General features: G+C 40.6%; 1 protein-coding gene across 1 annotated transcript; it reads right to left on the reverse strand.

Annotated features, from left to right (window-relative positions):
* Window positions 1–386: 386 nt before the first annotated feature.
* LOC137593695 (cyclic nucleotide-gated channel beta-1-like) lies at window positions 387–19416 on the reverse strand. The gene is made up of 39 exons (XM_068312632.1): window positions 19238–19416; window positions 17717–17798; window positions 17518–17539; window positions 17366–17411; window positions 17109–17202; window positions 16907–16926; window positions 16720–16825; window positions 16229–16253; window positions 16032–16125; window positions 15815–15921; window positions 15612–15675; window positions 15073–15148; window positions 14868–14892; window positions 12928–13252; window positions 12530–12679; window positions 12370–12423; window positions 10621–10688; window positions 10084–10355; window positions 9916–9946; window positions 9119–9531; window positions 8805–9006; window positions 8090–8258; window positions 6884–6946; window positions 6362–6460; window positions 6063–6217; window positions 5590–5796; window positions 5009–5217; window positions 4787–4837; window positions 4618–4704; window positions 4402–4466; window positions 4118–4240; window positions 3797–3938; window positions 3561–3720; window positions 3381–3478; window positions 3095–3178; window positions 2859–2977; window positions 2496–2642; window positions 2150–2342; window positions 387–2065 (listed from the first exon to the last, which is right to left on the reverse strand). The coding sequence occupies exons 2-39, from the start codon at window positions 17795–17797 to the stop codon at window positions 1805–1807; spliced, it is 4707 nt and encodes a 1568-aa protein (XP_068168733.1). The 5' UTR covers window position 17798; window positions 19238–19416; the 3' UTR covers window positions 387–1804.
* Window positions 19417–21659: the final 2243 nt, after the last annotated feature.

A 21659-nucleotide genomic window follows, 5' to 3' on the forward strand; every position in this document is an offset into this window, starting at 1 on the left:
ATTGAGTGGGAGCAAAGCCAGGATACAGAACAGGAGGGAAAACTGGAACTGGGACCATGACAATTATTAATCAATAAAAACACAAACCTGAACCAGACTCAGTAGAATGACTACATAGTAATGTCTGGGTAAAGCAGTACATAAATACATCTTAAAGGAGAAAAAATGTGTGGAAAAAAAACTAAATGCCTTATCAGTTTCTATTTAATCCATGCTGTCTTGGTTTCTGTTGTACTCTTGACACTTTTTTAATTTGAAATCAGACATGAAACTCAAGACAGAACATGTCAATGACAGAAATTTATTTAAACAAAATTCACAAAAGACAGGGCTACATCAGTAACAGTGGCTTTAAGTCATATTTTATCATAAGCACTCATCCACATATCTAAACACACACACACACACACACACACACACACACACACACACACACACACACACACACACACACACACACACACACACACACACACACAAACACACACTATCCATACAGAAAAAGCAACACAAATCCTTTCTTAAGATTGTCTGGCAGTACGTTTAGCTGGTTTATGGGCCCATCATCTGAGGCTGCATTAATAATGAAACATCCTATACAAAAAGTACATGTCTTACATCACTATCAAGTTCTACACACAATCACAACACAGTTGATTTCACATTATTTCAATACACATTGATTCATTTCATGACACTGCAAAGCAGTGAAGTACAAACCAAACAAAAGAAAACAGGATCACAAAACACACAAACTAGCTGTGCAGTGTTACTAAATTTTTTGATGATTAAATATTTAAGTTACTGCAATTGCGATCACTGTGAGATTACATGTAAAGTACAGTATTCATTAGAAGGTAAAATGCAGCACTGAGGTAATGTCATGCTAGATGATTTTTGAATTTGCTATTAAACTTGCTTGACGCCCAAAGAAAGATTGAAAATCTATCTGGAATGATGATCTGTCAATATACACTTTTATCATATGATTAAAGAAAAGATGATGTGAAATTACATCAGCTGTAGGGGGGTCTGTTACCAACAAACATTAGCTATGAAAGCTATATCAGCACAACACACAGGTAAATGACAAAGTATAAGGCAAGTTGTACTTATAAGAGTACAAAATAAACTGTAAACAGTAAGAATACAACAACAGCAAAAACCCTTTTTGAATGTTTCAGAAAGACAAGAAGTTCAGATCAGTAAAAATTACTATAAACAGACAAATAATTACTATGCCATCCCATACCAATCATTATCTACTTTGAATTTACTCAAGTGCACTCAGTGTAAATGATGCAAAAGTGATTAATCTTTGAGTAGGTAGCCAAGCTAGGAGTGCCTTAGTTATATGGGAGAAAATCTATGGTACAAGGTCAAGGACTTCAATAAAGAAGGAAGCAGTAGGTGGAGGTTTAGAGAAGAGTGCAAAGTGATGGGAGACTCGACAGGTACCTTGTCCAGGTTGCAAAAAATATATAAAAGAAGAAATAAATACAAGGCTAAAACAGGAATGCCCCCCAAAAGCAGTGGTTTTAAAGTAAAATTCTGTTCATCCAACAAAATATGCTGATCGCACTTGATACAAGTTTTTTTTAAAGTATGCATGGATTTTATAGCTGTAGACTATGATGTGAAATTCTAAAGGTGGTGGGTAATAAGGATAAAAGGTTCACAATATTTCACATGTTTACTTACAATATGTCCTCTCAGTCGCTGAGCAGTTTTTTATCCTTCACAGATGGGAAAGTTTCCTTTCCCATCTGTCATCCACACTTAATTCCCTTATACGATAGAGTTATTACAACTTTTTTACGTTCTTCTTCCCACTCTCTTCCCCTTCAACCTCACTGACGCTCTCTTTTCTTTGGTTATTGATGTGCAGTTCGCTTCCTTGACCGTGGCATGGTGAAGCAGAGCAAGGCGTCACAGAGTTGTTGTTATTGCAGCAATGGGAAGCAGAGGGAAGTATCGCAGAGCTGACAGACACGGGCGAGGGCGAGTCCAGATCTCTGTTCACCGAGGTGGGAGATGGAGGAGGCAGGGAGAAGGATATGGAAGGCTGGAAAGGAGGAGATTATGGAGAATCCACCCTCTCTGTGTCAATGTTATTCTTTGGTTTTGCTCAGGTCTTGAGTAAACTTACCTGCAATGATATGCTGGACTTATTGGTCTTATCTTTGACTTTAGCCAGAGCTGCTTTGAGTCCAGAAGATCTCTCTGTCATCTCCAGAGCTGCTCTCAACAGTTTGGGGGTCTCCGTCCTAACAGGTGCTGCCAGGACTTTAGGTGGATCCTCTTCTTTAGGTTCAGGCTTCTTTCCCTTAGTGAGCATCTTCCTGTGGTTGAGATAGGGTTTTCTGTTAGATCTCTACGATTCACAACAGAGATGTGACTAATACACACAGATACAAAAGGAGTGTAATAATGCCTAGCAGTACTTGTGTGGTTTCAAAATAATTATATTTGCTCATTTGTGTGTGGTTTTTAACCTGGCCTTCTTGCGGAGCAGTTTCTTAGATTCTGGGTAGTGGATCAGGATCTCATTCAAGTCTTTCTTGTCCAGGATGAAGAGATTGGCAAAGCCATGGGCAATTACATTAGCTGTGCGCCTATTACCTCCACCTACTGCGAGCAAGCTGCCAATAAGAGAAATTGTGGTTAAAAATTATGATTTCCGCAACTTGACATGTCAGTATCATGAAAACAAATCAAAACCTCAATCTGTGAAAATAACACATTTTTATCTTTATAAAGATGCACACTTGATCTTATTTAGACATGTAAAGAGTCCTTTTATACTCTGGGTAATGCACAGTAACATTTGAGAACCACCAACTTTAAAATCTCCTCACCTGATCTCTCCAAAGACTGAACCTGCTCTGAGAGTTACAAACACTGTTTTTCCATCTGGTCCTCCAACCACCTGCACCTCCCCTGCCTTTATGATGTACATCTCCCGACCCACCTCACCCTGAACCAGACAAAGGATGAGAGGTGAAGGTGTGAGGGAATGACAACTGGCAAAAACTGATAGCATATCAAATTGTACTTCAAAGATAAAACACAATCTATTGTGCATATGGTGTACCTTTTTGCACACATAATCTCCAGGAAGGTAGACAACTGAATGAAGGCTTTTCAACATGTCAAAGATCATCTGTCTGTCACAACCCTGAAGAGCAACACGAAAAGAAAGGTTTGGATTAAGTGAATCACTACAAGGTGACAGCACAACCCTTGGCTGTTTAGTTCAGGTAGGAAATTCAGGTGGACCGTTATTCTTTCTAGGTTTCAGAATATCAGAATTGTTCTCAATTCGAATGTTACTAAAGTCTCTGAAAAAAATGAATCGACCTCTTTGATGACCTTCTTACCTGAAACAGCGGGACTTTGCTGACGATAGAGTAGTTGACGTCTATAGCTATGTCCAGACGCATTTTGTCTGGGAGCTGATTCAGCAGCTCCTGCTCATCTGGAAGAAGTAGACTGTGACTCAAGGGATAGATGTATAGCTCACACATGAACATGTACACATCATGTAATCCTGTCCTTACCCAGCATGCCTTGCGATTGCCAGGTGTAGTTGTACCAGGTTTTGACACGGTTCTGGACGTCTTTGGGAATGCGATAGGAGGACATGTATTTAATGGTATTGTCCATACATGTCCGGTAGTAAGTCTGACCCGCTGTGGCTGCACCAACCACATCACGCATCTGTGAGGCATTTATGATTCATTCGTGATTTAACAGCTGATTGGAATGTCAGATATAATTTATTTTATAGATGTACCTGTCCAATCATGATGGAGAAGGCAAAGACTCCAACAAAGTAGTTGATGAGTTGAAAGACAATCTCAAACAGGGTAGTGGGGTCTGGTAGACCACCAATGGTTATCAGGGTCTTCACAGCAAAGTAGTAACATCGAATGTAACTGAGCAAAGGAAAAGAAAGGGGAGAGGGCAGAAATAACCTGAACTCGATTGGCAGGAAATGTAAAATAGATGACATCAAGCAAAGACTAAGATGAAATCTTTATTGGCCTTCACTTCACGTTTCTGTTAGGTCTGATCTGTTGTGAGTGAGGTTTTTGGGTCTATTAACCCCCCTGACCTGTTGCCCTCGCCGTTGTAAACCCATTTGGTCGATCCTAGCCCGTTGAAGGCAGAGCCCCAGTAGTAGAGACAGGCATTGCAGTGCAGACAGTAAAGAAGGTAGGTGGTGGTACGGATCACCCTGAGAGACAAAGTGATTACATGTTTGAACCCCTGAAACCTGTTATTTTATAATTTGTGTGAAAGCCTGGCATCTCAAAAACGAAGAATAAATTGAGGAGATGATCCAGTGCAGAACAGTTGTGACTACAAATGGTAAAGATGCATCAGACTGGAGCTGACCTGTAGATGTAGGCTTTGGTTAGAATGGCCTCAAGACGCTCATTGAACTCAAAGAAGGAGTTGATCTGGGAACGCATTGACAAAGACATAAATACAAACCTACCTGAAGAGGTTTATTACATATCAATAACGTTATGCCTGAAGTTTGTGTGTGCAGTGAGTCGGTTGCCAAAATGCTAATAATGTAACACAATTCAAGTAAAGAATAAACTTCACCTTTAACAGTCTGGGTAAACGTAGCAGGGGGTTGATACCAGTTTTAAAGTAGAAAAGCTCCAGGGGAATGAGGCTGACTACATCAAACTGGAACACAAGAGAACATTGTCTTAATGAATTAACATTAAACATAAAACAAAGCCACAAATCTATATCAATAGTTACTTACTTTGAAGCGTTTGGTGTTCATGTAATTCTTTCTCATATCCTTTTTGTCACACTGTAATAAAAAACAACTACAGGTTTAACAAGGATCCTGGTGAGTAGATTTTAATATATGTCTGCTTAGGTGTTGGTAACGACACTTCAAACCAGCGTCACCACTGGTTGTAGTGGCCTCCATCCCCTCCTAATACAGAGTACAGTGAAGGCCTTCGAAAGTGCCACTAACCACTATGTCGCCTCCACGAACAAACTGCAGTCGAGGCTGGAAGATGGTGATGTCCAGGATGTAAATGAGGTCACACAGGTAGTCGGTCAGCAGCCAGTAGTAAATGTTGTCTGGCGTCTGGTAGGGGAAGGCCCAGCGGACTGGGATGAACCAGGCATTCCAGTTCCACGCCAATGAGACCAGTAACATCCACAGCACATATGTCAGGTCTGTGAATGAGACAAAGAGAGGGAATGTGACAGTGGGAGAATTTACTTTCAACAGAACAAGTGATGGCTACTAAACAAGCACAAACTACAGGAAGAACTTAAATCTTTAATACAAAGGAAGAAGAAAAGCAGAATCACAAACTACATTGTGTTCTTTGTAGATATAAATAAAATAAGCGGGAAAAAAAAGGTTGATTATTTAGTTTCCTTATAGTCTAACCTTAAACAACTCAGTAAATTTGTTTCTCAAATTGCCCAAATCTGTGAAATTTAGATGCTTAGTCAAAATTATGTGGAAAACTAAGAGGTGTTTGTCATTCATTTCTGAGTGTTTTCAGTAAAAAGGATTCAAGAAAATGGAACTGCTCTCACTGGTGAAGGGGTCGATGCTGTCGGGGAAGCGGTAGTGCAAACAGGCTCGTATCCACCGAGGAGTTTTCACCTTGCAGCAGGAACTAGACTCGTCCTCCTGCTCAGCACTACTCTCCACCCCTCCTCCTCCTCCTCCTCCTGATGGACCTACTTGTGCCTTCCTCTCCTCCTCATCCGCTAGCTGAGCCTCAGGAGCAGGTCGTGGAGCTGAAGGAAGGGTAGATCAGAAGAAAAATTGAGTCTTGTTAGCTGCAACGTCCTAACATCTGTAACCTCCTTGGTTTCCTAGGTTGTCTCAGGACCTTCATGTCTTTTAGTTCATCCGTGTCTCTGTGTGTGCATATACGTGTGTGTGTGTGTGTGTGTGTGCGTGTGCGTGTGTGTGTGTGTGTGTGTGTGTGTGTGTGTGTGTGTGTGTGTGTGTGTGTGTGTGTGTGTGTGTGTGTGTGTAGGTGAAAGGCAGAATATCTCACAGGGGATGATGCTGTCTTCGTCGGAGCTGTCAGCATCAATGAGTTTCTCCTTTGCCTTCTCCGTCCTCTCTTTAAACATCCGGACCAGCTCCTGGAGACGCTCATTGACCGCTGTACTGGTCTGACTGGCGGAGGATGATGGTCGTTCTCTCAGTCTTGGGTTAAATGCAGAAGCAATATTAGATGATTCTGATTTACATTGTTGGAAAAATTCATCTATTATTACACGATTGCAGTAACATAAAAATCATAAAAACTTTTTTTATTACTATTTGATTTATGTGTCTGTGTGCACTCACATATCATCCGAGCTGTGCAGACTGGACTGGCTGGGCCAGGCTCTTACAGGGGTGCTCCCTTCATCATCGTCATCTTCACTTAGAGAGTGCAGCCTCCTACTGTGTGAGTAGACACAGCATCATCCGTCACATCAAAATCTAAAATCCACTGTGATCTGGCATTAATGTACTGTCAGATCGTGTTAGAAGATATTAATGTCATGTCAAAAGGTCATAGAATTTAATTTAATTTATTATGTTAATGGTTTCGCCAAAAAAATGACAAATATTGTTAGAAATAATTAAAGAGGTGACATGCTTCTTCTTCTGTCATGTATTTATGATAGTGAGCTATGCAAATGGGTGATGACTGAAACTGTTGGTTTAACGAATGAGCAAAAAGTGGCAGATCGGATGAATGAATGAATGAATGAATGAATGAATGGTGATCAGTGAAATGTCAGATGTTCATCACGATGTATGGATAATCATATGGACACTAGATGAGGTGACATAATATTTTATAAGAGCTGAATATCTTACATCTCTGTCCACACAGTCCTACGGTTCCTTCCACTACAGTTGTGGATGATTGGAGCAGGGTTTGAGTGTGTGTGTGTGTGTGTGTGTGTGTGTGTGTGTGTGTGTGTGTGTGTGTGTGTGTGTGTGTGTGTGTGTGTGTGTGTGTGTGTGTGTGTGCCAGGAAAAGCATAATATCAAAGAAACACAAAAAAATTTAAAAGAGGTGACAGACTGATGATGCAAGTACAACATTGTGATGCATCTGTTTATTGACTTGCAATTTATAATAATAATATCCATACAATGGCAAAAAGCACAAAAATGTGAAAACCATGCAAAGCTGAACGTTACATTCACATCTCACAGAAGAACACAACACAAAACAACACAAAACAAGATACATTTGACACAACTCCAAAACGATTCACACACCAGACTGTCTGTGTTCTGCGCAAACATTGTAGACTGGTTTTATTTGGGTGCTCAATGATGGTCACAAATGAAAAGAAATTTCATAACCAGCAACCAGCATATGTGGTTTGTGCAGGACACGGACTTACAGACAGAACAGTATCTTGCTTGTAATGAATGTGGCTGCACAGCAGATAGTCGAGGGCAGCAGAGACATTTCTAATAGCGGTTAACAAGGAGACATGAAGAGCTCCACTCCAAAATGATGCGTTTCATGATTTCTTAAAACCACAAATGAAAATTAGACCTTCAGAATGATTCATATTTATTTTTCAAAAATCCACGGTCTACTGGGTGTTTGGTGTTTCGCCAGGTTTCAGTGTTTAATTTAATCTCATTTTGGATGAAAACTCCACTTGCCAAAAGACAAATTACACAGCTTAGTGATGTTTTTCTCTTGTGAAGTTCTTTGCATAGATGTGCACATTATCTATGCATTTTTGCTTCACCAGAGAGTAAGTACGGTAATTATTGTTAAACAAAAGCTCTATGATTCACATGATCCATGCAGTTTTCTTACTCTTTATCTCCTTTACTGTGGACAAAAAGCATGAAGGGAAAGAAAAAGAAATATTAAACTACACACTAAATAAACTATAAAACCTGCACTTAGCCTCTCAGAAACGTTCATTCTATATATACATATATGTAATACACAAATTATCCAGAATAATAAAGAATTCCATATTGTGTAACTCAGAAAATTATTTGCTGTCCAAGAAGCAAATTACATCAATTACTACAAGTATTTCTCACCTTTGGCGACCTCCTGAGGGGGTCACAGGGACAGTGAGGGTTGTAAGTTTCGGGTCCTGGGGGGTGAGGATTTTGGGGATACTGCTTTGTCCCTCCCCTCCTGCTCTCTGGTGTTCGGAGTCGACATCCTCTACATTGACAGCTGGACGAAGGCTGAGGCTAGAGCTCTCTGGTGAATTTAAAAGCCACAAAATGTTTGTTAGTTAATGGAGACAATTAGAAATGCCGATATCTTTTTATTGTGGGGGGAACAGGGCCGCAGAGCAGCACTACAAGGGGAGAAGCCAGTTGCAAACGCAAGCAGAACAGATGTGAAAGAGAAGCAGAGCACCCACTTTCTCCTTAAGGCTACAGCAGGAAACCAGTCATGTATTATATTAGTGTTCATAGCCAGTATTTTAGAATGCTTTCTATATATCGTTTACAATTTGTTAAGGACTTTTAAAAAGATTGTTTGAGAAAACAAAAGCCATACCGCACAATTTAATCACGTTTCTTCAGAGTTACTTGTGAAATGAGAGAATATCTAAACAGAGAAATACCAAAGTGTTTCCACCTGAATGTGATCATGATCCTACTCTCAGTATGCTTTCCATCAGGTCTGAACACAGTTCATAAAATAATGTAAAGAGGCAGTCAGCTGCTAGTAGAGGTAGAGGGTGTTTCCTGATGTAAACACTGAACAACGGTTAAACATTTACTGCTGCTGATTCACCTGCGGGTCTCACTGCTGAATTGACAGAGTCATCTTCAATGAAGAACACCGGGTTAGACAGCCCTGACAGCTGGCGGGACAACGAGTTGAGCTGCTTGGATGGGGGGCTGACAATCGGTGGCAGGCGAGGGTAGGATGGCACGTTGGGCAAGTCAAGGGTGCTGCCATTGGGGGAGGAAAGAGACGGCGACCGGGATCTGAGCTGAGGATGGTGAGGAGGCGTGAGAGGGGAAGGTCGGACGAGCCGGTTAAGTTCAACGTCTTGCTGATTCTTGTCTTGTGTCAGTTTTTGCTGTTGTTGTTTTTTCTTAGGCATCTTGAGGCATTAGGCTGTTAAGGCGGTTCCGGATGTTGAGGAAATACTGCTGTGTTCTGCTGGGGACCTGGGAGAACTTTTGTGGAATGTTTGAAAAGCTCTTGGAAACACTGGACAAGCTGAGGCCAGCTGAGCCCTCGGAGCTTTTGGGCAAAAGCTCAGTCAGAGTCTGGGCAATATTTCGAGGCACCTGCGTGAGTCGGATCTGGGAAAGCTCTTGCCGCAACTCAGGGGGGAGGGAGGGTAAATATTTGGTAATGTCAGAAAGCTGGGTGGGTAGCTTAGGCATGGAGGGAATTTTGGGACGGGAGATGCCGTTCTCTTTGAAATACGCGTTGATGTTGCCAAGGCACTCAGAGGTGTGAGGAATGCGCATCAGACAGCTCTTAAATGAATCGCAGCTCACTGGAGCTACAGAGGAGACAGATGGATAAGCAGATTTATAGTCAGGCAGAATACAAGCAAGGTGGGAAATGGATCAAGAAGACAGTTAAACAAAAAGCTAGTCAGTCTAAACGGAAGTGTCAGAATTCTTATCAAGATTATGATCAGGACCTGTAGTCACCAGGTCACATGTACTAGACAAGGCAGCACAGAGACTCAATCGAAATAACGGTACAGTAATGAAACTGGACAGTCATAGCTGTCTGTCTGTAGTTAATCATCAACATCTAGTGTACTGAAAACGCAAAAACAGTTAGTTATATACCAGCTGGAGCTGGTGTATAACAATCTGTAACAGTAAACTGTTATGTGAAAGGAGGGAACAAAGTCTAAAGTGTTGGTAGTACACACCTCCACAGCCATCCCCGGTACACTCCTCATCCTACAAAAGAACAAAGCATGTGAATGTACGGCAGGCTCCCACGAGAACAGAAAATGAGTCATAAAGAAGTATAACGTCACTTTATAAAATCTGTGAGGTACAGAAAAAGACAAACGCTTTCTTCCTGCGGATGTTACCTTTTCAGTAGCTTTGTCAGCATTATTGCTTTGGTCGTTTTGTTCTGTTTTCTGCGGCTGCTGGGTGATAGGATCTGCTTCTGAACTGGCTTGGTGGGTCTGTGGCTCTGGTTCTAGGTCTGGCTGTGGTTCTGGTTGCGGTTCAGGTTCAGGTTGCGGTTCAGGTTCAGGTTCAGGTTCAGGCTCTGGTTCCGGCTCAGAGGTCTGAACTGGTTCAGGACTTGGAGGTGGAGGAGAGGAGGCCTGCTGTGTCTCTGCTTCCTCCTTTAGCTCTAAATTTGATTTAAAACATTTAATTTTAGAATTAGAAAGAGTTCAATATTCTATTAACTAAACATCCTTTACATGTTGATTCAGATGTTACATAAATAGACTATAATGGAGAAAATGCACGAGTTTAAAAATGGAGAAATATTACAGTTTGCATTTTGGCTGTAGATCTTTTCAGATTAACTATTTTCAGCTAAATCTTTCTTGAGGAGACAATACCAATATCACCTCATAGGAAGTAAAGAAGCAGAATTGAGGAATCTCAACCTGATTTCTCAACTGTAGGTTCCTCAGTTTCCTCCTTCTCTTCTTCTGCAGCAACTCCCTGATCTATGCTGCAAGGCAGGAGAGAGGATGAATTATTCAAATGTCAGACAGAGGTCCTCCTTATAAAGCCTACTGAGCATCTCACGTAGTAAGTTGGACATCAGTTGGTTGTGTTAATAGAGCACTACAGCTGGGATGGACATACAAGTGTCAATCGGGAAATCATCAGATATAGCAGAATATTCACTGAAGAATTCCAGCATATTTGGATCATGAAGTATTCAAGATTTAAGATTACAAATAGTTTTTCTCTGAGGAATTCAGATTGATTAGTGATTAGTAAGTAGCAGATGGTTAAAGATGGTTTTGATGGTTTAGTCTATGAAAATATAAACTGTACTGCAAAAAGGATCTTCCTAACCCAAACTCTCAATAAACATACCTTTATAACAATTTAAAGTTTATTTTATGGTAGGTTTCTCTTTCTATTGGGCACTTTCTCTTTTCTTACGGTATTCATGTTTATGTTTTAAAATGCTCAAGTCATTTGAGAAAGTCCTAAAAATAAAAATAAAAAAACCAACATTTCGTGTGTTTTTAAGGGATAAAATTGGAAGTAAAATTTTATCGCTTAAAAAGACACGATTTAGTGGCAAGATACAGTATTTATCAGAATGGCTCAGACCTGATAAATACTATAGATGTTGATAAATGCTACAGATGTTGATGATTTGTGAGAAAGATGAAGAATCATCATCATGGGACATTAAAAAACAAAGGAACACTCCTGTTACACCTTGATTTAACTACTCTATATGTTAATCAGTGGGGTGGTTATTATTTATCCTAGTAACAACTTGTTAGTATATAACAACCTGTAGCTGACAACCTGACGCTGCGAAGCTTATGAAGCTTACTGTGTGTTTACATCCGGATAACGCCAGTGACGTAGTTGGGATTAGGATGAACATTAATTTTATAACACTACTAACCCTCAATGGATCACTAATTCACGATGTTTTCACCAAATACTCACTTTAGCTACCAGCATCCACGTGCGCTCATCGATCAAACGCGCAGGAGCGTCGAGAAACAAGCGGCACAAACTCGGCTCCGCGTCGGCTTAACAGCATCGGGACGACCGGGACATTACAGATAAAACGACTCGTAAAATATTCCATTAGTCCGTGATCACAGCAGCAGGTGCACACTGTTACCGAAGAACCGTGAATTGGAAGGGGGGGGGTGGGGGGTGTTACCAAGGGAATCCGTGGTTGCCATGGCACCGCGGTGTGATGCTGAGGCAGCGCCCGGCGAGATCACGTAACGAGAACCCACGGGATGGAAGACTTAACAGACGAATGAGTGACGTTCACGACTGGGAGTGTAAGTGGAGACACTGGTGTTCCAGTTTGGTTATAATCTGCATTACAAACACACCACTCACATTCTGGTCTAATATATATGTTGGATGGCTTTTTGCTTTGTGTTTTTTATACATAATGCAGAATGTACAACAGTTCATCACGTTTGGTTGAGTTTCTTTATTTTTTAACAGCCTAGAGGTTGATAGAGTAAGAGGGGATTACTGCTGTAATCGGTGCTGATTGGGGACACAGTATTGATTGTGTGAAATGCTTACTACTCTCTCACTCTCTTGCTGTTTTATTATTTATTCATTATGTATTAAACAAAATGCCGGAGACAGTAAAAGATTATGTTATCTACGTCTCATGTTTGCTTTCTTACTTTGTGGCATCAACGTGATCCACCCCACTCTCCTCTTCTTGAGGCATTGCCAACCTGGTCATAATGAACATGCAGCGTTAAATCACTTCACAAGTATGTGCCCATTACCAAAATACAAACACCGCACTTTCTCTCCGTCTAATTAGTCACAAGATCATACTCAGCCTCGGGCTCATCCAGCAGTTCTTGACTTCCCAGTGAGAGTTTGATGGACTGGCCCTCACTGGCTATCTGTCTAATGGCCATCTCAGCAGTCTGCCTGGCCACCTCTTCAGCCATACGAGCCATCTCTAAGCGCTCCTGCAGCAGACTAAACAAAGACAGGACTCACTGATATCACTGTCTAATGTGAGAAATGATGGTAGGATGTGTGGTGAATTAAATTTTGGCATATTGGAGACTTTAAAGTTAATGCTGTAGATAAGATAAGAACTGGGTGTAGTTTGGGACTTTTTTCATTAGAAACATACTTTTGACCATCCTGAATTTTTTTTCTTTGTTCATTATTTGGCATACTAGAGGAAGCTATTGAACAAGCGTAATAACTTTTCTTCTTACCGCTCCTCCATGGTAGCCAAAGCAACATCTTCGGCCTCCCTCTTGATATTTTCAATGAATGGCGTCCAGCGACCCGTCTGAGTCTCTGCATCCTCTTGAGACATTTTTGCCACATTCTCCGATTGTTCTGGTTGGGGGTTGTTGTCACAGCATTTCTGGGACTGTTTAGAGTTTGACTGCATCTGTTCTGAGAATTTCTGCTGTGGGTTTGATGCCAGTGAGGTGGATTTTACTGCAGCTTTTGATTGATCATGACATTTCTGCTGGCAGTCATTGTCCGACTCCACGTCTTCTAGTACCATGTCAGGTTTGAGTTTGCATGAAGCTATGTAGGGATGACGATACACATTTAGTTAGTAAGAGGCAAGAGATTTGGTTGAAAATGGATGAGGTGGTGATGTACATTTCTTGTGTATATGGACACATACCACAACATTTAATGTGTTGGAATTAATAAAATTAACAGAAAACATTCAGACAGAGCTAAGGTGCTTTCAGACGGTTACTGATAAGACCACCATATAAGTTCACCAAAAATCTTTATTATTATTTCATTAACCCTTCATTACAGAATTTAATCATGCATTCTACCATTTGCATGAGAATGAACATTTTCAATATGAGACATTCTTTCATGTAAAATCAAACAATCTGAATGGACATCAAACGACATCCCCAGGCCACACATCACAGTCCAATAGACATATCAATAGATCAAGTGGATCAAATACTCTCATGTTATCCTCTTACATCTAACTGAACTGTTATATAATCAAGACCCAAACTGAACTCATAGTTGCATAATTAACATATGCATGAAAAAAAGGATTATTGCAATATAGATACTCTAAATATCAAGTAGAAATACAGATATAGGTTTACACCATTCATAAACAACCCATAATATAGCTGCCATTTATTTCCAGATATGTGTGAATTGGACAGAAAGATTTGACATTTTAAACAGACTTTTTCCAAAATAAAAAAATGTCTGTGTTCATATTAATGACCAATACCTCATCTTTTTTTGACTCCTATTGCTCTCTTGGTTCTGAAAATGGCAACTTGGATATATAGTGAACAGTACTGTAGGTTAAAGCACAAGAAATTAACAGAAAAAAAATCCAATCTGTAACCTTTTGTGTGTAACCCCATACAAATTTCAGATAAATTTACTAAATGTTTCTGTGTCCAAAAAAAAAAAGTGCAGATTCAGTTCACAAAAAAATCGAATCATCTATGAAGGTATAGTACCAATCTGATATATATATATATTAGTGCACACATTTTAAGTTTTAATACATTCTTACAGTGAGGTGAGTAGAATATATCTCTATATTCTTGTAGTATTTTACAGCTGCCTGATCTCTGTACTGAGCGTACAGCACCTGTGGTTCTGCCAATGGTACAATATGTCTACTGTATTTGTCTCTATCTGTTTGTGTGGGAGTGTCCCCCAGTCGTCTCCTCCTGCTGTTTAAGGGGCTCGCAGCGCCTTCCCCCCTGAAACAGAAGGAGAAGAGGAACTGAGTTAGGCTCCAACCGTCCAACCAAAAAAGCTCTTCAAAAACTATGGGAGAAAAACAAGATGGTCCTTCAACAGGAAAAAAACAAAAAAACATTTTCACATATCACACAGTTCCTTAGGAGTCCGTCAATGAAATAAATGGCCTTCATATCCCAAAGAAATGAAAAAATGGCTTTCATATTAGTCAGCTCCAGTTATTAAAGATTATTAAACATGTTTTCTGCTGGCTGCATGCATTTAAGAACAACATTTTTCAGTATAGATCCACTTCATTGAACTGTGATCTGTGGCCTAAGTAACAGTGGTGCTGATGAGAAAATAGGAGAGAGTTGTCTTTCACTACAAGAAGGTAGTGGAAGAAAAGACAGGAAGTTGTACAGCTGTACAGGAAGTGAGTGAAACCAACACTTACCTTTCTGCAGAACTTCAGCAGCACCCTGAGAGAAAAGGAAGTGAATTGAGTAGATAAATAAACAGCGGCTACTTAAGTAGAATTGCTCTTAAAGTAGTAGAAGAAAAGTGAAGTATACAGTGCTTAGAAGTAAGAAAGAAAATGGTAAAGGCTCAAAGACAGAAAAGAAGAAAAAAAGAAGCCTTTACTGATGTATAAAAGTTACCTCGGCACCATCTTTGGATGGGATTACAGGCTGAGGCAGCTTCAGGCCCAGTCCTGACACGAACCAGCCAACCACCCTGTCAAAAGACAAACTCAATATCTGTATGAACTTACACTTGAGATACAAACTACTCATTTTACTGCTTTTTGTTGTTAATGAACTGTTGTCCATATTTAGCCAATAGAAACCTTTACATTAGAAGAACCTCTAATAACCTAATGATCACTCTAATCGTAAAATATACCTCAACATGTTGAGAAAAGGCTCACGCTCAAATTAACATGTATGAGCAATTTAGAATTACTAGTTAAAATATATTTAAAGTTTTTGGACTATGGTCAGAAGTGGAAACCAATGCAGACATGGGGACACGCAAGTTCCACACAGAAAGGTTTAACTTCTGGATCCAAACCCATAAAGTTCCTGTTTTGTTCGTGTGTAAAATCATCTTCAGATGTCATAAAGTGAAATTATTCAAAAACCTGTTTAACAAGAGCAGCACACTCTAAATAAAAGGAAAGCAAGAGATCAGTACATACCCCGAGCTCTTGCTGTCAGTGTCCAGTGAGATTCCACTGAGAGACTCAGGGGGTGGAGACATAACTGGAGGGGAAAGAAGGACCTAAAGCGTTAAAATTGTGTGTGGTAACAATATATGCCAGGGTGTGAAGTTTTGTGTTTCTGGTAAACACGCAATACTTTTTTTTTTTTCATTTGTGTGAGTGTGAATGTGTGTATGTACTTTTCTCCAGGGAGGACAGGGAGGACTTCGCTGATGGTTCTACAATGACGGCACCAGGGGGCAGCATAACCGGCTGAGGAACCATCTGCTTTATCCAATTCACCACCCTACAGTTGAGACAAAGACATCCATCAAATGTCAGCGGCTGTTGGAAACCTTTAGGTTTGTCTATATTTCACATTGAATTACCTGGAATGCATAAGTGAATTTTACTCACTTGGGAGGGAACTGACTGGTCAGACTGTCCGCCTCTGATCCCTCATCGTCTGACACCATCTCCACCACTGGTATATGTGGGAGGGGATCATAGTCTGGACAGACAGACCAGTCTAGATCATCTCAGATGTCACGACTAGATGTTATTGATTTCGTCTTCAATTCAAATGTGTATTTTTGAAAAATCAAAAAACATACCTGGCATTGTTGCTACTTCAAACACCTGTTGAAAAAAAGAGACGAAAGGGTGTTTATGAATAAGAAAAAAATTCTAATACATTACTTTTAATATTAGGAGGACAAACCCGTGATGCTTAACTGTGCATGTGAAATTGCATTGTTTCAAACTTCATGTATTCTTCTTCAGTAATACTGTATGTGTTTGTTCCTTTGGCTTCCTCATAAGAAGGTCGTCACATGAACAGACTGATTTGAGTTGCAGTTAAGTTACAGGAGGGCTTTAACTTGCTAAAGCCCCTCTGGATTAAGTTTAATCCTTACAAATGATTAGCATTATAAACCTGCGGGACAGAATTAATTTGTTTAAGTTGAATGTCACTTATGATCTTACAAACCTACAGTATGTTGTTCCTGTTATGGAACAACATACACACAACATACAACATGTTTCAGGCATTCATTTTGTGTCAGTAGCTGATAAGATGCTGTTTTGGGTCCTTCTGTCTCACCTCAGTGTGTTCTTCTGTGTTCTTGTCATTTTCCTGTTTGTATTTGTCATCAGGCTGAGGCAACATTTTGTTGAGACCCTGAGTGACCCAACCCATCATCCCAGACCTGGGAAGTAAAGCAGAACAGATTAACCTTTAAGTAATGCATTCAGCAGAAGCTATTATGTCTTATCTAATCATACTCTACCTTTCTCCATCCTCTCCCGACTGGCACAAGGAAAAGAAGGTGAAAATATTCAGAGGTCATTCAGTTTTTAAACTTTTTTGTCCTTGCACTCTATTATCTGCAGTTATATCCACATGAGGACTTTTACTGTAAGTTAATTTAATAACATGGCCTTATAGGATGACATGTCAACTCAAATCCTGTGCTGTATCTATACACTCACCCTGGAGCTCACAGGTCTGGGAGAACCAGACGGTTGAGGGAGGGCGCTGACGAAGCCATTAGACAACCACCCTAAAACCCCCGTCTGGCCCTGGCTGTGGAGGAGATGAAGACTGATGGTCAGATGTCAGTACATCTACACACTCATCACCGTATGGAGATAAGATATAATGCTAAAGGGCATGAGTTGGGTCTGAAATGGTGTTTTGAGCCTGTATTAGTCGGGTGATGTGGAGGCTAGCAGACAGGAAGGATCACCTGTCCTCAGAAACCTCGTCTGTGTTTTTCACCGGAGGACTCCTCACTGGGGGACGAGTGGAAAAAACACAAATACTCTAGTTTAAGATTTATCACCAAAAAACCCCCAAAACGTAGCAACTATTACACAACAAACTGATGGTGATCCTCACCTTCCCTCTGTTTGGAGTTGTTCTGAAGACAGAGAAACACAGACAGAAAGAATGAACAGACGTACTCTGACATTACAATGCATATGTGTTTGTGTGTGTGTGTGTGTGTGCGTGTATGTGTGTGTGTGCGTGTGCGTGTGCGTGCGTGTGTGTGTGTGTGCACGTGTGTGTGTGTGCGCGTGTGTGTGTGTTGTCTTACAGCAGGAGATGTTTTCGAAGCTTCATTGGTCCCAGGACCTTCTGGGGGTTGAGGGACCACTTTCACCACCCAGTTAAACATCCTGTTGAACACACACACACACACACACACACACACACACACACACACACACACACACACACACACACACACACACACACACACACACACACACACACACACTGTTTGGTCCTCATGTGTTCATCAAAGCGGCTCCTACATGCCTCAGAAAGCCCTGAGCAGAAGCTATTACGGTTTGATGAAGAACGTTTGCTTCATCATTGTTTTTATCTCAGCACTAATCCCTCTGTATTTTTTATGTAGATCTTCAAATTTACTGACTTCAGTTTTACATAATGTGCATTTAAAAACTTTTACATTCCTATATTAATAAGGAAATTAAATTTTAATTCAATTATAATTAAATCTAGTCAGGTCAAGTCTGGATCAAACAAACAGGATTAAATAAGTTTAAAGAGATGATAGAAATGAGCCATACGTGTACAGGGAAGATAACGGTCGAGTACACTTGTTCGAGATGGAGGTTTGCAAAACGAGCAAGTTGGCAATTTCTGGGACTTAAACTCAATTGTGCACATTGTCACTGGTGGGTATCCTCTTCAGAGATAATCCTCTTCAGTGAGAGTGAAAGGAACTGCTGAACGTACAAGGTGTCCTGCTAAATAACAGCAGACAGGAGGGGGGAAACCAGGACAGCTGTCGTCACTGTCCTGATGTGAGTTACCTTTCCTAAAGATTACGTTATCTTATTTTGCTCTCTATGTAATGAAATCCTGCCAGAACTGTTACGGTGAGCTCACAGCAGTAATTGAATGCTTTAGTGTCACATCATAATTAGATTTAGAGCTAAATATACATTCTTGACACAGTGCAGCTCCAACATTTAGAATAAAAATAATGACGTAAAGAAGTGTGAACAGTCTCAGAGTTGTGTATGTTTTACTCTTGGAGTCTTCTGTATAAAATCCACACAAAACACTTCTTCACAAAGCTATGAGCTGTTGTTGTGATTCCTGACACCTGACCAGCAAGGCTCAGAAGGGCCTGTTCCCTGGACTAATCTCAAGTTTGTAGCATTGGATTAAATAGTGCAGGTTCCACCCCAGCGACTAATCTTCAGTCTTCCTCACTTCTGAAGGCTGATCGACTCCTGACGTGCGCCGTTATCACAACACATCATCTACAAATGTTTAAAACGTATCAGTCAGAGGAAGACAGCCCAAAGGCACAATTCTTTATGTGGTGATCATGTAATTTATGATCACTACATAAAGAATTGCTCTGATTTTGACAAAGCAAATTTAGAAGCTTTAAAGCAAAAGGTTCTGGCAGCCGCTTCTGCTCCAACTTCACCCAAAGCCTCGATCAGATCGACACGGGTGATGGGACCAGTGGACGTGGATCCCCACAACACTCACATTCATTTTAGCACCCAAGCTGTCCATACATTTACTTCATTTCCCTTCCCCTATAAAGATTAGGTGAGATTCGTTCCCTTACCTGAGTGTCTACAGGTGTCTCTGCATTCCGGTGTCGTAGAGATCCAGAGAGTGGAATAGCCAGCACGGGTCTGCTGGGATTGCCTCGGTGGCTGCCTGGGGCTAACAGGATTAACCACTACCTGAAGGTCGTGGCACAATCCTGGACTGTGAGCCACTGCAGATTAATGGTGGACTATCATCTGGGCATCATCTCTGTAACCTATAAACTCCAATCACCTCCATCCTGGAAGAAAGTAAGAAGGGGTGGGGTCCTCTTCACATAACTACACAGTACTTTCCACCACACCAGGGAAAAGTGATAAAAAGCTTCTTCTTTTCTCACCATGACCCAGTCGAGTAATTGAGTGTGTAATGTCTTTAATGTGTGCAGCTCATAAAATTCAATTTGCGATGTTTAAAAATGAGTTATCATTTCTACTCTCTGAAACAGGAGATGAAATGTTTTCACTTGACTTTTTGGATTTGATCAAGTTAGAAACTACATTTTTCACATTTGTCTTTTCTTATACAGCAGCTAGAGTCCCCAGCCACTCCTCCAAACATGTCATCTCTATTCAGTATCAACCCCAATTCCATCCTCGTTACAGATTTATCCCCAGCAAGTGACGCAGCCCCACTCGCTGACAAGACAGTAATGAGCTATATACAGTCAGCCTTTTGACTAAATGTTCAGACACTAAGGCAGAGACAGTGAAAGGTAAAGCTTATTAGTCCGTCACAGGGTCCGTCCGCTCTGATGATCTACCTCCTGTCTTCATCCAATTGTATGTCAAACATAATGTTTAACATCAGAAAGCAGCTATACAACTTATAAAGAATAGTACATAAAAAACTGAAGTATTTAATGCCTTTTAATCCCACTGTTGATTATATAATTAGTGTTCCACTTATCCACTCATCTTTATTTTAGCGATTCTGTGAGGACAAGCTCGGGCACAGTGGTGCGTTGAGTAAAATGCTACTGTCAGCTTGCTAACATGCTCTAGATGATGATTAGGCAAAATTCTTAATATCTAACAGAGTGTGGTACCTTATATTGACCATTATAGTTCATTGTGTAGGTCTAAAATCAGCTACATTATTCTGTTTGTCTGAGGTTGAAGGAACATGAGAACAATGATCATATTCCTCCATGTTATCTTTTATTTTTTTTAAATGTTAATTTCCAGTTTGCTTCTATGGCATTTTTTTATTCTACCATTGCAGACTGCTTCCTGCCTTGCCATTTGTCACACTTGGTTTGAACTCCTGTTTGTTTCCCATATAAGACCAGCATTTGTTAAGATTTTTTTTTTTATTGTAGAAGAAAATGCTGGACAGACTGTTGTTCTTCCCACATTTAACTTTATTTTGGAGTGGCTTCATGAACCAGGGGCCTAATTTTTCCACCAGTCTTAATGACTGCTATACTTTTCAGAAAATAATTGGCTTTAAATACAGCTGCATTTTACTCATGTAGGTATTTGAAAGGGAGACTGTTGTCTTACATTGTTATATTCAATATATATTCAATTCAATAAAATGTTAGAGTTTAACTGTGAACAAGGGGGAGTGAAATCTGGACATGATGTCTCACATTGATATGCAAGGATCTCATGACTTCTCCTGTTAACTGTCCGACCTGTAAGCAATAGGCAATGCTGGTTGTCACGGGTTGTAAAGTAGCACTGAAAGAAGAGCTTCTGAGATTGACTTGTTAACAGAGACCCAACAAACAAGCTGCACAAACATCAATTATGATAAATTACACATGTAGACACTAGACAGACAAGCAGGTAAACCGATAGCCACAGACAGGTGGAAAAACGTTCCCCAGGTTAGGGAGGTCAAGTGAAATAAGTCTCATCACATCCACTGAAGCTTGTTCTTGGGCACTGCTGAAGAATTTATGGTGGTGATGAGGCAGGAGGCAGGAGGCAGATCCCATTATCAGCTCAGCAGGGGATAAGCAGGGAGAACAGGTCGATGACACAGACCCTTAGCCCTTGGCTGGAATATAGCAGGTCCATAATGGCCTCAATCCTAATTGAACATCTGGATGACACACTGGACACGGAGCAGTTTGAGCAAACATTTAGCGGTGACGAAGAGAGTGAAGCTAAAGGTGTGAAGATGGTCAATAATTATGGGACAACTTTACAGGAAATCCTAAGAAATCTCACTATTCTTCTCATGGTCACACAGAATCTGACTGCTGTGCAGCAGCCCCTGGAAACCAACTCCTGTCACAAACCAGCGTCTTGTTCGGACGCACCTTAACATGCTTCACTTCACATACTTAATTTAATGGAGGGAGAAACTTAAGAAGAAACTTGCGCAAACACACAGGAAGCCTTTGGCTTGACTACAAATCAAACCCAGGACATTTCTCGTGATTCGTTTCTTCTAAACGAGATTGAATTGGAAGAGAAGAGACGATG

This window comes from Antennarius striatus, chromosome 4 (assembly GCF_040054535.1).
Source record: "Antennarius striatus isolate MH-2024 chromosome 4, ASM4005453v1, whole genome shotgun sequence".
Classification (NCBI taxonomy): domain Eukaryota; kingdom Metazoa; phylum Chordata; class Actinopteri; order Lophiiformes; family Antennariidae; genus Antennarius; species Antennarius striatus.

What these genes read in the sequence shown, in the direction of transcription:
- LOC137593695 (XM_068312632.1), bottom strand. Translation starts at nt 17,797, where the DNA reads ATGTTTAACTGGGTGGTGAAAGTGGTCCCTCAACCCCCAGAAGGTCCT. An exon ending in ACTGACAGCAAGAGCTCGGG is followed by an intron (nt 15,149 to 15,611) that starts GTATGTACTGAT and finishes GTCTTTTGACAG; the next exon opens with GGTGGTTGGCTGGTTCGTGT. An exon ending in CAGCATCGACCCCTTCACCA is followed by an intron (nt 5,218 to 5,589) that starts GTGAGAGCAGTT and finishes TCTCATTCACAG; the next exon opens with ACCTGACATATGTGCTGTGG.